The following is a 12416-nucleotide window of genomic DNA, read 5'->3' as shown; positions in this document are numbered from 1 at the left end:
AATTAATGGTAAGCTTCAGGACCCACCTGCACAGACCCTGGGAGTGCTGGAAATTACTTGAGATTTGTAATCAGTGTTCTAGCTGGGGAAAAGCCAGAATGCAATGGAAAACATTTCTGATAAATTGCCTTCAGAAGAAAGGAACCTAAATATCCAAGATTCCATACTGGATATGTTTTTTCTTTCTTTCTTTCTCATTCTAAGTATTAATATGTGTACCTAATTTTAGGGTCTGAACAAGTACTTACAAAAGCTTCAAGCCCCACAAAACTTGGTTCTGTTCCCCCTTACTATATATAGTATGGTAGGTAAGACTGCAATGACTGCAGCCAAATTGCCTAAATTCAAATCCTCGATAGTCTCACTAGGTGTGACATTGGACAAGTTACTAGGCTCACTGAGTCTGTTTCTTCACCTATAAAGTGGGGACAGTAATAAACCTCCTCATAGTTGTGAATATTAAATGAATATCTAAGAAGTTTAGAAGAGCCTGGTACATATGATTATTATTGAGCACATAAGTTGTGCTTGGCTTGTGCTTGTGCTATTTAAATACATTAATTTACTGCCTTGGCCAGTTTGGCTGTGGTTAGAGAGTCAGCCTGCAGACCAAAGGGTCATGGGTTGGATTCCAGTCAAGGGCACATATCCGGGTTGCAGGTTCAATCCCTGGCCCCAGTCAGGGTTGTGCGGGAGGCAACCAATTGATGTGTCTCTCTCACATCGGTGTTCTCTCTCTCTCCCTCCCTCCCTCCCACTCTATCTAAAATAAATAAATAAATAAATAAAAATAAATACATTACTTTACTTAATTCTCAAAATAACCCTGTGGGGAAGGCACTTAATATTATGCACATTTTATTTATTTTATTTTTATTTTTTAATCCTTATCAGAGGATATGTTTTTATTGCTTTTGGAGAAAAAGGAAGGGGGGGAAGGGAGGGAGAGAAAGAGAGAAATAGTGATGTGAGAGAGAAACATCAACCGGGGATCAAGCCTGCAACCTTTTGGGGTATGGGACAAAGCTCTAACCAACTTAACCACCCAGCCAGGGCTATAATGCAAATTTTAGATATGAAGAAAACTGAAGGTTTGAGAGATTGAATTGTGGATGAAAAGGGGCCACATACTAAACCTGAAAAGCTTAGGGGAGACCTGCACGACAGACTTACAAACTCAGAGACCTAAAGTAGCCACACAGAATAGTCTGAAATGAACACTTTTTAACTAAAAGCAGTTCATGGTGAGTAGTCATTTCCTGGGGCTGTATTTTTCCCTAACAAAGGTCAATCTTCACCTTAAATGAGCCCATCAGTTGTTTTTTTGCATCTAGGTTAACACACCTCATAAACATACCTTTGGAATAACAAACACAATCACAGCTCTAGAGTGGAGACCGCAAACCCCTCTTTGTTATTGACTTAATTGTTGACTATTAATTATTCTGTACCCACCTATATAAAAGAAGTATGTGTCTATCATTTTACTTTTTATCCAGTCCCAGAGGTTTCCCCGCTTTGCTTTCTCCTGCCTCCTTTATCTATCACCAGTAGATTTCATGTAACCCACTGAGGCCTTCTCTTTTGATTGTTAATGTTAAAATAAGGTGCAAAACTGCCCCTTTCTGGAGCATTTTCTCAATCCATTGAGGTTTTGCTTCCTGGCAATTGTTGTCATTTTGGCTCAAATACACTCATTAAAAGTTTTACATGTTGACCCTTGGCCAGGTATCTCAGTTGGTTAGAGCATCATCACCATACACCAGCCTAAGGTTGTGGGTTCATTCCCTGGTCAGAGCACATACAAGAATCGACCAATGAATGCGTAAATAAGTGGAACAACAAATCGATGTTTGTTTTTCTCTCTCTCCCTTCCTCTCTAAAAACAATATTTTAAAAAATCAATAAAAATTTTTAATAAAAAACAAAAAGTATTACAGGTTTGGACGTTTCTTACATTGACAGAGTCGTTAAGTCTCAACAAATCTTCAAAGACCGGTTTGCCTAGCAAAAGAAGGTAGCTTCTTCCAAAACACCCCAGACCAAAAAGAACAATTCCCCTGTGGGCTCTCACTGCCGCAGACCGAGTGACAACCCGAACCTCCACTCCAGGTCCAGCTCAGGGGAGAAGCAGACCTGTACTGCCTTTTGTAATCTTCAGCTTTCTGCAGACATGTGGCAACTCTTTCGCGGTCCATCCTGGCGCAAACAGCCAGTAGAGCTGCTTGCCAGGCCAGCTCACCAGCCTTGGACAAAAAATGCCGAGTACCAGAGCTAGAGGCCCGCCCACAGGCTCAAAAATCTTGCCCTGCCTGCTCGCCCCGCCCATCTCGCTCAACGGCTCCCGCCCATGTTGGCCCCGCCCTTCCTCCTAAATCCCTCCTCTCAGCAGGTGCATCTCGAGTCTTCAGCTTCAGAGCGCAGAGCATCTTCGAGGTCGTATCACTAGGCCCGCCCTTTCCGTGGGTCGCGAGCGCCGAACGCATCGAACGCAGCCAATGGGTGGTGCGGCGGCAGCACCGCGGGAGGTTCGATTGACCGGGCCTGGCGGGACCAGAGATCCCTGGCGGCTGTTAACGCGCGCTTTGGGGAGACGAAGGTTAAGCCGGTGTGCCGTGAGCAAGTTAATTTCTGCGGTTTTTTTCCAGCCCCGTCTGGGGTTCCCCTCCCAAGCCCGGGTCTTTTACTTGTCCTGCCTGGATCCCTGCTCGACCTCCCTCAGTCCGGGCCTCTCATCTGCACTCCAGACCCGGGCAATCCCCCTTCTCCGGGCTCCGGCGCCTCGCCCTCCCCAGGCCTCGGATTTTCACCCCAGCCTCTCTCTCCTGTGATTACCCTTTACCCCCCTAACTACCTCTTTCCTTCACGCCCACCTGAGACCATTATACCGACTCCACTCTGCCCAGCCTGGCACTCCACCCATCGCACCCTATCTCAGATCTCTACTCATCTCTGCTGGATACTTCCACTTGGCCAGCTTTCCTGCCTCAGCTAACTAGCTACTCTCACATTTGGGCTGACTTCCGTTCATCCATGATCCCTCTTTAATTAGCCATGTTCTCGTTAATATAGCAGCCCGCTTCTTTACCTGGCCCAGGTTCAGCATTTTCAGCTGCTGGGTACTTTTGACTTTTGGCTGATGGATACTTGATATTTTATGCACCTGGGTCTAGGATGGTAAGTGTGGCCTAGGGGAGACTGGGTAGTCTGTGCCTGGATTTGATGGCCTCAGGCTGCTGGATTCCTTTAAGTGCTCAGATTCCTTTCTTTTTCAGAGGAGGAGCTTAGCTCCTAGCCAGCTGGCCAAGAGAAAACCGGAAGGCAGATCTTCTGATGATGAAGACTGGCAGCTTGGGGCAGTGGTGAGTACTCTGCCCTCAAGGGGATAGGAAAGGTGGGGATGCAGGAGTGTTTGGGCAGAAAGGAATCCTGAACTTCTGGGGTTACATGGAATGAACCCTGTCACTTCCAGAAGCCTCTTTCAGTGAAATTTTAATGAGTGCTTACTATGTGTGAAGCATTGATGAAGATAAATATTTGTCCTTAAGTGCTCACTAAAAGCTAATATAGACTCAGTTTTCCTGGTAGGAAGGGGTATTCCAAAGCAAAAGAGCACATTGGGTTGGGCCATTTGGCTACCTTGAAAAAAAAGTGCTCCCCAACAGCAACTAGCAGCCTGTTCTTTTGCTTTTTGTCCCTTAACCCAATGTCACAGAATAGTAGAATGTACAGGGTCTACCTTAGAGTCCTGAGCGAAAAGCCTAGATTGGTGGGGTGTTTTCCCTCCAGTCGCTGCTAATACTCAAGTATAGTATGTTCAATTTTGAGCTGGGCCCTGGGCCCTACTCCCACCTTCGAGGCTTTCTGGGGCTGGCTGTAGGTAGGATCTGTGTAAATCACAGTCAATAAGACAATGCAGCATTTATTTCAGAGAGTAGTTCAAGAAGCAAGGATTTGAGCACTGGAACTTTGGAGGAAGAGATTAGCTAAAGAAGGTCTAGAAGGCAATTTTGGGCAGGGGTAGTTTGTGAGTAAAAGCATGTAGAGAGAGGGAAGGGGCCTGATGTTTCTGTTTCAGGTGTGCCTTATAGGATCATTGACGCTTCCGATATTGGCAAGCTGGTACAAGTGGGTTATTGCCTGATGGCTCAGTGGGGCTTGCTTTGTAGTTGCACTGCTGGTGTACAGGGAGCTACTCTACCTATGAGGGAGGCACATTGGTTGCCCTTTGCCACTTGAATGTGTCTCAGACTTGAACTTAGGCAGCACTTGGTACAGCTGGGTGATAAATGGTGCTATCTGCTGCTGGTTGCTCCTGAAAATGTTTTTGGTGCTGGGGTCCCCACTGCCATGGTATGAACTGACTCAGTGGCCTGGGAGTTGAGGGCAGCTGCACTCTTGTCCCTCCTTTGGGAAACTCAGGAAGGGAAGCAAACAATAGCTCAATTATTCCTTGGGGTGTTTGGAGTGAAGATTTGGGGGTTGCATGACTCCATACTGGTGGACTTGCCCTTCACAGGCCCACTGCATTCACCACTTCCAGTGCCCCATCTCAGATTAGGCAAGTTCTTTAAACTCATTAAACTTTAATTTTCACCTGTTAAATAAGGATAATAAACACTTAACATAGGACTACTGTGAAAATGGTAATAAGTGTGAAGAGTTTTTTTGTTTTGTTTTTTCTTTATTGATTTTAGAGAGAAAGGGAGAGGGAGAGAGAGATAGAAACGTCAATGAGAGAGAACATCCATTGGCCACCTCCTGCATGCGCCCTGCTGGGGATTTGGCCCACAACTTGGGCATGTGCCATGACCGGGAATCAAACTGGCCACCTCTTGGTGCATGGGTCAATGCTCAACCAGTGAGCCACACTGGCTGGGCTTAATAAACATTTTATTTTATTTATTTTTTATCCTCACCTGAGGACATTTTTTTCATTTTTTGTTCAGAAAAAGTGGGAGGGAGGGAGGGAGAGAGAGAGAGAGACATCAACGTGAAAGGGACACATCGAGTGGCTGCCACCTGCACGACCCAACCAGGGCCAGGGACAAACTGCAACTGAGGTATGTGCCCTTAGTGGGAACTGAACTCGGGTCTCTCTGGACCGCAGGCCGACGCTTTAACCGCTGAGCCAAACTGGCCAGGGCTTAATAAACATTTTAAATGTTAGTTGCCATTGTGGTCTTCTAGACTTCACTTCTCCCATTACTCTCCTAGACTCCTAAGAAACGGAAATCCAGCAGTGAGACCAAGAGCCGGGAGAGTTTCCTGTCTCCTTTTCGGAAAGCTTTGACCCAACTAACAGATCGCCCAACCTGTCTGGACAGTAGTCAACATGTAAGTCAGAACTGCAACCTACCAATGTATTTGCTTCTCTGTTGTTTTGGCTAGGAAGGTTCTCACCCCTGAAGACACTACAGAGTAGCTAGCAGATAGACTTTGGTGGGAACTTTGGACCTGCTCTTGGGGCCTGGAAGAGGTCTGGCCTCTTTCCTTAGAGATGTGTGCTGTTTTGGAGTCCCCTTCTTTTAAAAGTATTTGGGCACCAGATCTCACGTGGCTCAAATTCCTGAGGACATGAGGGTATAGGAGAGGGAAGGCTGTGGCAGGGTATCGGAACCAGGATCTGCTCAGTCTCTGACTCTGCATATGGCTTTAAGAAGTACCAGAGTCCTACAGCTTTCATGGTTTTCCTCTAGTAAAATCAAACATAATCATCGCCATGGCAGGTTTGTGCATTATTTCATGTAACTCATTTTTTTAAGATGTGGAAGCTGAGTCTTGGAGGGGTTTATTTGTCCAAAGTTACCGAGTAACATAGTCAAATCTGCCTACCTCCATCCAAAGCTTTTTAGACCAAGCTTTCTGAGGGGACAGTGATGTTGAGCTCTAGGAATTTAAATGACTAAAACAAGGTGTCTTTCATTGTTTATAACAACCCCCTTCAATCATACCTGAGTTTATGTTAATGATAAGGTTTTAGTAAAGCACCTAACCTTGGGGCTGGTTGCCAGGAGAACCAACCCACCAATGAATGGCCAATAATAATCATGTCTATGTAATGAAACTTCCATAAAAACCCAAAGGGGAGACTTCCGGTCAAGATGGCAGTGTAGGTAAATGCAGTATCGCGTCCTCCCACAACCACATCAAAGTTACAACTAAACTGCAGAACAACCATCATTCAAAATGGCCTGAAATCGAGCTGAATGGAAGTCCTACAACTATGGAATTAAAGATGCATCCACATAGAGACTGGTAGGAGGGGCGGAGGCAGATGGGCTGGTCCCACATCCACGTGTAGTGGATATAAATCAGGTGGATTCCTTGGCTGGGAAGGTCCTCCCTGAGTACTGAGGAGTCACCGTCCCACACCACGTGCCCTGCTCAGGGTTCCAGTGCCAGGAAGAGAAGTCCCCATAGCTTCTGGCTGGAAAAACCAGCGGGAACTGAGGCTCAGGGAGGCTGAGGCGGCTGGAGCCCCAGGCAGTTCCTCTTAAAGGGCCCACACATGGACTTTATCAGACTCACTCCCTCTAAACTTGGAGGGGAGGCAGCTTGAGGGGCGCCAGAGACATATAGGGAAGAACTGAGCTGTTTGGCATTGGGGCGAGGGCTGGAGAAGGAGCTTTCTCAGGGACAAATGTGCTGTCAGAGGCCTTTGTTCCTTTGGTGAGCCCTTCCCTGGGGCGGCAGACAGTTGCCATATCTGGGACTCCAGCAACCTGGCTAACACTGGTAGCCCCACCCTGGTAATTCCCTGAGGCCTAACCCCACCCAACTTTTAGGCTCACCCAAGCTGTTGCCAGTTGCTTAATCATAAGATTGGCCTGTCTTGGATCTCTGCTTCAGGTTTTCCTAAATTCTTTTTTTTTTCTTTTTTATTGATTTCAGAGAGAGAGAGGAAGGGAAAGGGAGAGAGAGTTAGAAACATCAATGAGAGAGAACATCGACTGGCTGCCTCCTGCATATCCCCCACTGGGGATTGGGCCCACAACCTGGGCATGTGCCCTGACTGGGAATTGAACCTGCGACCTCTTGGTGCATGGGTCGACACTCAACCACTGAGCCACACCGGCCAGGCTCCTAAATTCTTTCAAACAAGCAGCATCTGGTCTCAGCTAGCCCCATACCTCTTGTTAAGTAATATACAGAAACAAACACAGGGAGGCTGCCAAAATGAGGAGACACAGAAACAGGTCCCAAATGAAAGAACAGAATAAAACTCCAGGAAAAGAACTAAGCGAAATGGAAATAAGCAATCTAATAGATGCTGAGTTCAAAATACTGCTTATAAGGATGCTCAATGAACTTAGTGAGAACCTCAGTGAACTTAGTGAGGGCCTCAAGAGCATTAAAAAGGACCGGTCAGAAATGAAGGATGCACAGTCAGAAGTGAAAGAGGCACTAACTGAAATAAAGAATAATTTACACAGATTCAATAGTAGAGTAGGTAAAGCCAAGAAGCAAACCATCGATTTGGAATATAAGGAAGCCAAAAACACCCAATCAGAACAGCAAAAAGAAAAAAGAATCCAAAAAAATGAGGATAGTGTAAGGACCCTCTGGGACAACTTCAAGTGTGACAACATTCGCATCTTGGGGGTGCCAGAAGGAGAAGAGAGAGAACAAGAAATTGAAAACCTATTTGAAACAATAATGGCAGAAAACTTCCCTAACTTGGTGAAGGAAACATACAAGTCCAGGAAGCACAGAGAGTCCCAAACAAGATGAACCCCAAGAGGCCCACACTAAGACACATCATCATCAAAATGCAAAAGGTTCAAGACAAAGAGAGAATCTTAAAAGCGAGAGAAAAGCAGTTAGTTACCTACAAGGGAGTTCCAATAAGATTGTCCACTAATTTCTCAAAAGAAACTTTGCAGGCCAGTAGGGAGTGGCAAGAAATATTCAGAATGGTGAAAAGCAAGAACCTACAACCAAGATTACTGTCTTGCAAAGCTGTCATTTAGAATCGATGGCCATATAAAGAGTTTCCCAGACAAGAAAAAGTTGAAGGAGTTCATTGCCACCAAACCGTTATTAGATGAAATGTTGAAGGGTCTTTTTGAAGAAAAAGATAAAATATGTGAATAAACAAAATGGCAATGAATACATGTCTGTCGACAATTGAATCTACAAACAAAATGAACAGGCAGAACAGAAACATTTTCATAGATACAGAGAACATTTTGTTGGTTGCCAGGTGGGAGGGGCGTTGGGGGAATGGGTGAAGGGATTAAGAAGTACAAATTGGTTGCTAGACTGACAAACCTCAAAGGGAAGGGGGTTTGGGGGGTGGTGGGAAGAAATAAAACAAAGAACTTAATTGCATAGCCAATGGACACAGACAACAGTGTAGGAAAAGGCAGGTTGGAGGCAGGAGTTGGGAGGAGGGGGACAATGGAGGGAAAATGAGGAACATCTGTAATGCATTCAACAATAAAGATAAACCCCAAAAGGGCAGGGTTTGGAGAGCTTCTGGGTTGGTGAACTAGGACCTCACCCATTTGCTGGGAAGTGGCATACCCCAAGCCCCTTAGGTACAGAAGCTCCTGTGGGGACCCTTCCAGACCTCACTGTAGTTCTTCATCTGGCTGTTCATTCATATCCTTTCATATCCTTTGAGATAAACCAGTAATCTAGTAAGGAAACTTTTTCTGAGCCTCCCTACCAAAATTGAACCCAAGGAAGGGTTTGTGGGAACCTCCAATGTATAGCCTGTCAGAACCACAGGTAACAACCTGGATTTGGGATTGGCATCTGAAGTGGTATGGGGGAGACAGTTTTGTGTGAAGCCTTAATCTGTAGGATCTGATGCATTCTCGGTGTAGATAATGTCAGAATTGAGTTATGTGTAGGACACCCAGCCGTCGTTGGGTGGCTCAGTTGGCTGGAGCATCGTCTCGTAAACCAAAAGGTTTCAGGTTCAATTCCCCATCAGGGCCCATAGCTAGGTTTCGGGTTTGATCCCCGGTGTGGGTGTGTACAGGAGGAACCAATCGATGTTTCTATTTCACATCAATGTTTCTCCCTTTCTCTCTAATAATCAATAAAAACATATCCTCTGGTGAGGATTAAAAAAAAAATTGTAGGATACCCAGGTGGTCCCAAAGAATTGCTTGATGTGTGGAAAACACACATGTGGTATCAGAAGTGAAGTAGTGTAGTATTGAGAGTAGAGGACACACATAGGAGTGTATTTTTCCTTTACAGGGAGATTTTGAAGGAAAAATGGGAATCTGTTGATGGAAACATGTAATAGAGGTTATATGTGCACTCAGCAAACATTTAGAAAAATTTTTACATAATAATTGAATGATGTAAAAGAATATGTTAACATGTAACATAAAATACAAAATAAACACCTGTGAACCCACCATCCAGGACTAGAACATCGTCAAAGTCATAATCCCTTTTCCCATCCCTAACTATCTCTTGAATTATGTTCATCATCCCTTGCTTTTTGTGATAATTTTACCATATATAAGTAAGTCACTAAGTTTGTTTATTGAGCTACAAAAATGATATGTATGTTACTGAACTAAAGGGGTACATTCGTCTGCACACATCAAAGCCCAATAAGACATGAATGAGAGTTCGCAGCAAAGACAATAAGGGTTTACAGTTTAGCAAGTGGCCCACACTTGAAGTCACGGATGATCTAATGCTCAAAAACCTGGCTGCCCTATCTGGCCGGTGTGGCTCAGTGGTTGAGCGTCAACCCATGCACCAAGAAGTCACTGGTTCGATTCCCAGTCAGGGCACATGCCCAGGTTGTGGGCCAAATCCCCAGTGGGGGGGCATGCAGGAGGCGGCCAATCGATGTTCTCTCTCATTGAAGTGTCCATCTCTCTCTACCTCCTTCTCTCTCTAAAAAAGAATCAATAATGAAAAATAAAATGGCCCTGGCCAGTTTGGCTCAGTGGTAGGGTGTCGGCCTGCGGTCCAGAGAGACCTGGGTTTGGTTCCCGCTGAGGGCATATACCTCGGTTGCAGTTTGTCCCCGGCCCTGGTTGGGTCGTGCAGGTGGCAACCACTTGATGTGTCCCTCTCACGTTGATGTTTCTCTCTCTCCCTCCCCATTCTGTCTGAACAAAAAATGGAAAAATGTCCTCGGGTGAGGATTAAAAAAAAAAAAAAGAATGATCAGCCTAGCCAGGTAGGTGTGGCTCAGTTGGTTGGGTATGATGGTCCCATACACCAAGAGGTTGCAGGTTTGATTCCTGGTCAGGGCACATGCCCAGGTTGCAGGCTCTATCCTCCATGGTGGTGGTGGTTGTGGTGGTGGGACATGCAGGAGGCAACCATATATGTTTCTCTGTCATCAGTGTTTCTATCTCCTCCCTTCTTCTCTAAAATAAATACAAACTTTTTTTTAACTCCTCACCCGAGGATACTTTTTTTTTATCCTTACCCGAGGACATTTTTCCATTTTTTTGTTCAGATAGAGTGGGAGGCAGAGAGAGAGAGAAACATCGACGTGAAAGGGACACATCGAGTGGCTGCCACCCGCATGACCAACCAGGGCCGGGAACAAACTGCAACCGAGGTACATGCCCTTAGCGGGAACCGAACCCGGGTCTCTCTGGACCGCAGGCCGATGCTCTAACTGCTGGGCCAAACTGGCCAGGGCCCAAGGATAGTTTTTATTTATCATCAGATAGAGTGGGAAGGAGAGAGAGAGAGAAACATCAATGTGAAAGAGCCACATTGACTGGTTGCCTCCTGCACAACCTGACCAGGGCCTGGGATGAACTGCAGCCGAGGTATGTGCCCTTGACTGGAATCAAACCCATGACTCATTGATCTGTGGACCCACTGAGCCAAACTGGCCAGGGCTATGTTTTTTTTTTTTTTTTTTTCCTTTATTGATTTTAGAGAGAGAAAGTGAGAGGGAGAGAGAGAGAGATAGAAACATTGATGAGAGGGAACATTGATTGGCCACCTCTTGCATGCCCCCCACTGGGGATTGGACCCACAACCTGGGCATGTGTCCTGACTGGGAATTGAATTGGTGACCTCTTGGTACATGGTTTGATGCTCAACCACTGAACTACACTGGCTGGACATAAAAACATATTTAAAAAAAAAAACAGCCTAAAATAATTAATATCCCTAAAGCCACATTTGGGGGTGGCAAAAACTTGACTTCCCTTCTAGCCTCAATGACAAAAGTTTCTCAGACCTACAAAAGTCATAGTGTAGCTCTGAAGATGAGGACTTTAGCCTTAGACACCAGTAGGACGTCCAAGTTTGGAGGTGATTTTAAATGTGGGTGTGGAGCCTAGGAGGGGGCTACTGACTGGAAATATACTTACGGTCATTAGCATGTTGATGATATTTAATACCTCCAAAGTATATTGGAGTATTAGGGTGAATGTGTAGTCTGAAGAACCTAGGGCCTAGCCCTGAGGAACACTGATTTTTAAGGGGGGTTAGGCAGAGGAAAAAGAAAGCCCATTAGGGGACTGGGCATGAGGTCCGAGAGGGGGGAAATAGTGGGTGAATGGTATCATGGAAGTTAAAAGAGAATATATATCTATAATTTTTTATGAAATTTATTCTCTCTTTTTTAATCCTTACTCAAGGACATTTTTGCATTTATCTTCAGATAGAGCAGGAAGGAGAGGGAGGAGGAGAGAGAGAGAAACATTGATGTGAGAGAGACACATTGACTGGTTGCCACCCACATGACCCCATCAGGGCCGGGGACAAACTACAACCGAGGTACATGCCCTTAGTAGGAACCGAACCCAGGACTCTGGTCTGCAGACTGACGCTCTAACCGCTGAGCCAAACCGGCCAGGGCAACTCATTTTTTTTTTTATCCTCACCCGAGAACATTTTTCCATTTTTTGTTCAGATAGTGTGGGGAGGGAGAGAGAGAGAGAGAAACATCGATGTGAAAGGGACACAGCGAGTGGTCGCCACCTGCACGACCCAAGCAAGACCAGGGACAAACTGCAACCAAGGTGCATGCCCTTAGCGGGAACCGAACCTGGGTCTCTCTGGACTACAGGCCGATGTTCTACCGCTGAGCCAAACCGGCCAGGGCTCTTATTTATTTATATATTTATTTATTTATTTTTCATTGATTTTTTTTTAGAGAGGAAAGGAGAGAGAGAGAGAAACATTGATGTGAGTGAGAAGCATCGATCAGCTGCCTCCTGCATGCTCCCTACTTGGGATCGAGCCCATAACCTGGGGAATCGAACCTGACCTCTCAGTCCATGGGATGATGCTCTGTCCACTGAGCCACACCGACTGGGCATGATTAACAGTCTTGCTTTTACATTTTGGAGCATAGCCCTGGCCGGTTTTGCTCAGCAGTTAGAGTGTCAGCCCGAGGACCAGAGAATCGCAGGTTTGATTTCGATTCACGTGCCTCTTTTGCGGTTCGTCCCTGGCCCTGG

The 12416-nt window shown here is 45.7% G+C and overlaps 1 protein-coding gene across 3 annotated transcripts in view; it reads left to right on the top strand.

Annotated features, from left to right (window-relative positions):
• The first annotated feature begins 3059 nt into the window (after positions 1–3059).
• RAD54L (RAD54 like) overlaps positions 3060–12416 on the top strand; it is a 37412-nt gene continuing 28055 nt past the window's right edge. For 2 of the 3 annotated variants that reach the window (XM_036255418.1, XM_036255419.1), the window contains exons 1-3: positions 3060–3177; positions 3276–3362; positions 5218–5337. In XM_036255418.1, coding sequence (XP_036111311.1) covers positions 3175–3177; positions 3276–3362; positions 5218–5337 — 210 coding nt within the window. In that variant the 5' untranslated portion in view covers positions 3060–3174. Of the gene's footprint in view, positions 3178–3275; positions 3363–5217; positions 5338–12416 lie in introns of those variants that run through there. The other variant, XM_036255420.1, reaches the window with a different exon arrangement.

Source organism: Molossus molossus, unplaced genomic scaffold (assembly GCF_014108415.1).
Source record: "Molossus molossus isolate mMolMol1 unplaced genomic scaffold, mMolMol1.p scaffold_m16_p_12, whole genome shotgun sequence".
Taxonomy (NCBI): Eukaryota; Metazoa; Chordata; class Mammalia; order Chiroptera; family Molossidae; genus Molossus; species Molossus molossus.
The sequence above is the reverse complement of the archived record's forward strand: the minus strand, read 5'-3'. Positions and strand labels throughout refer to the sequence as shown.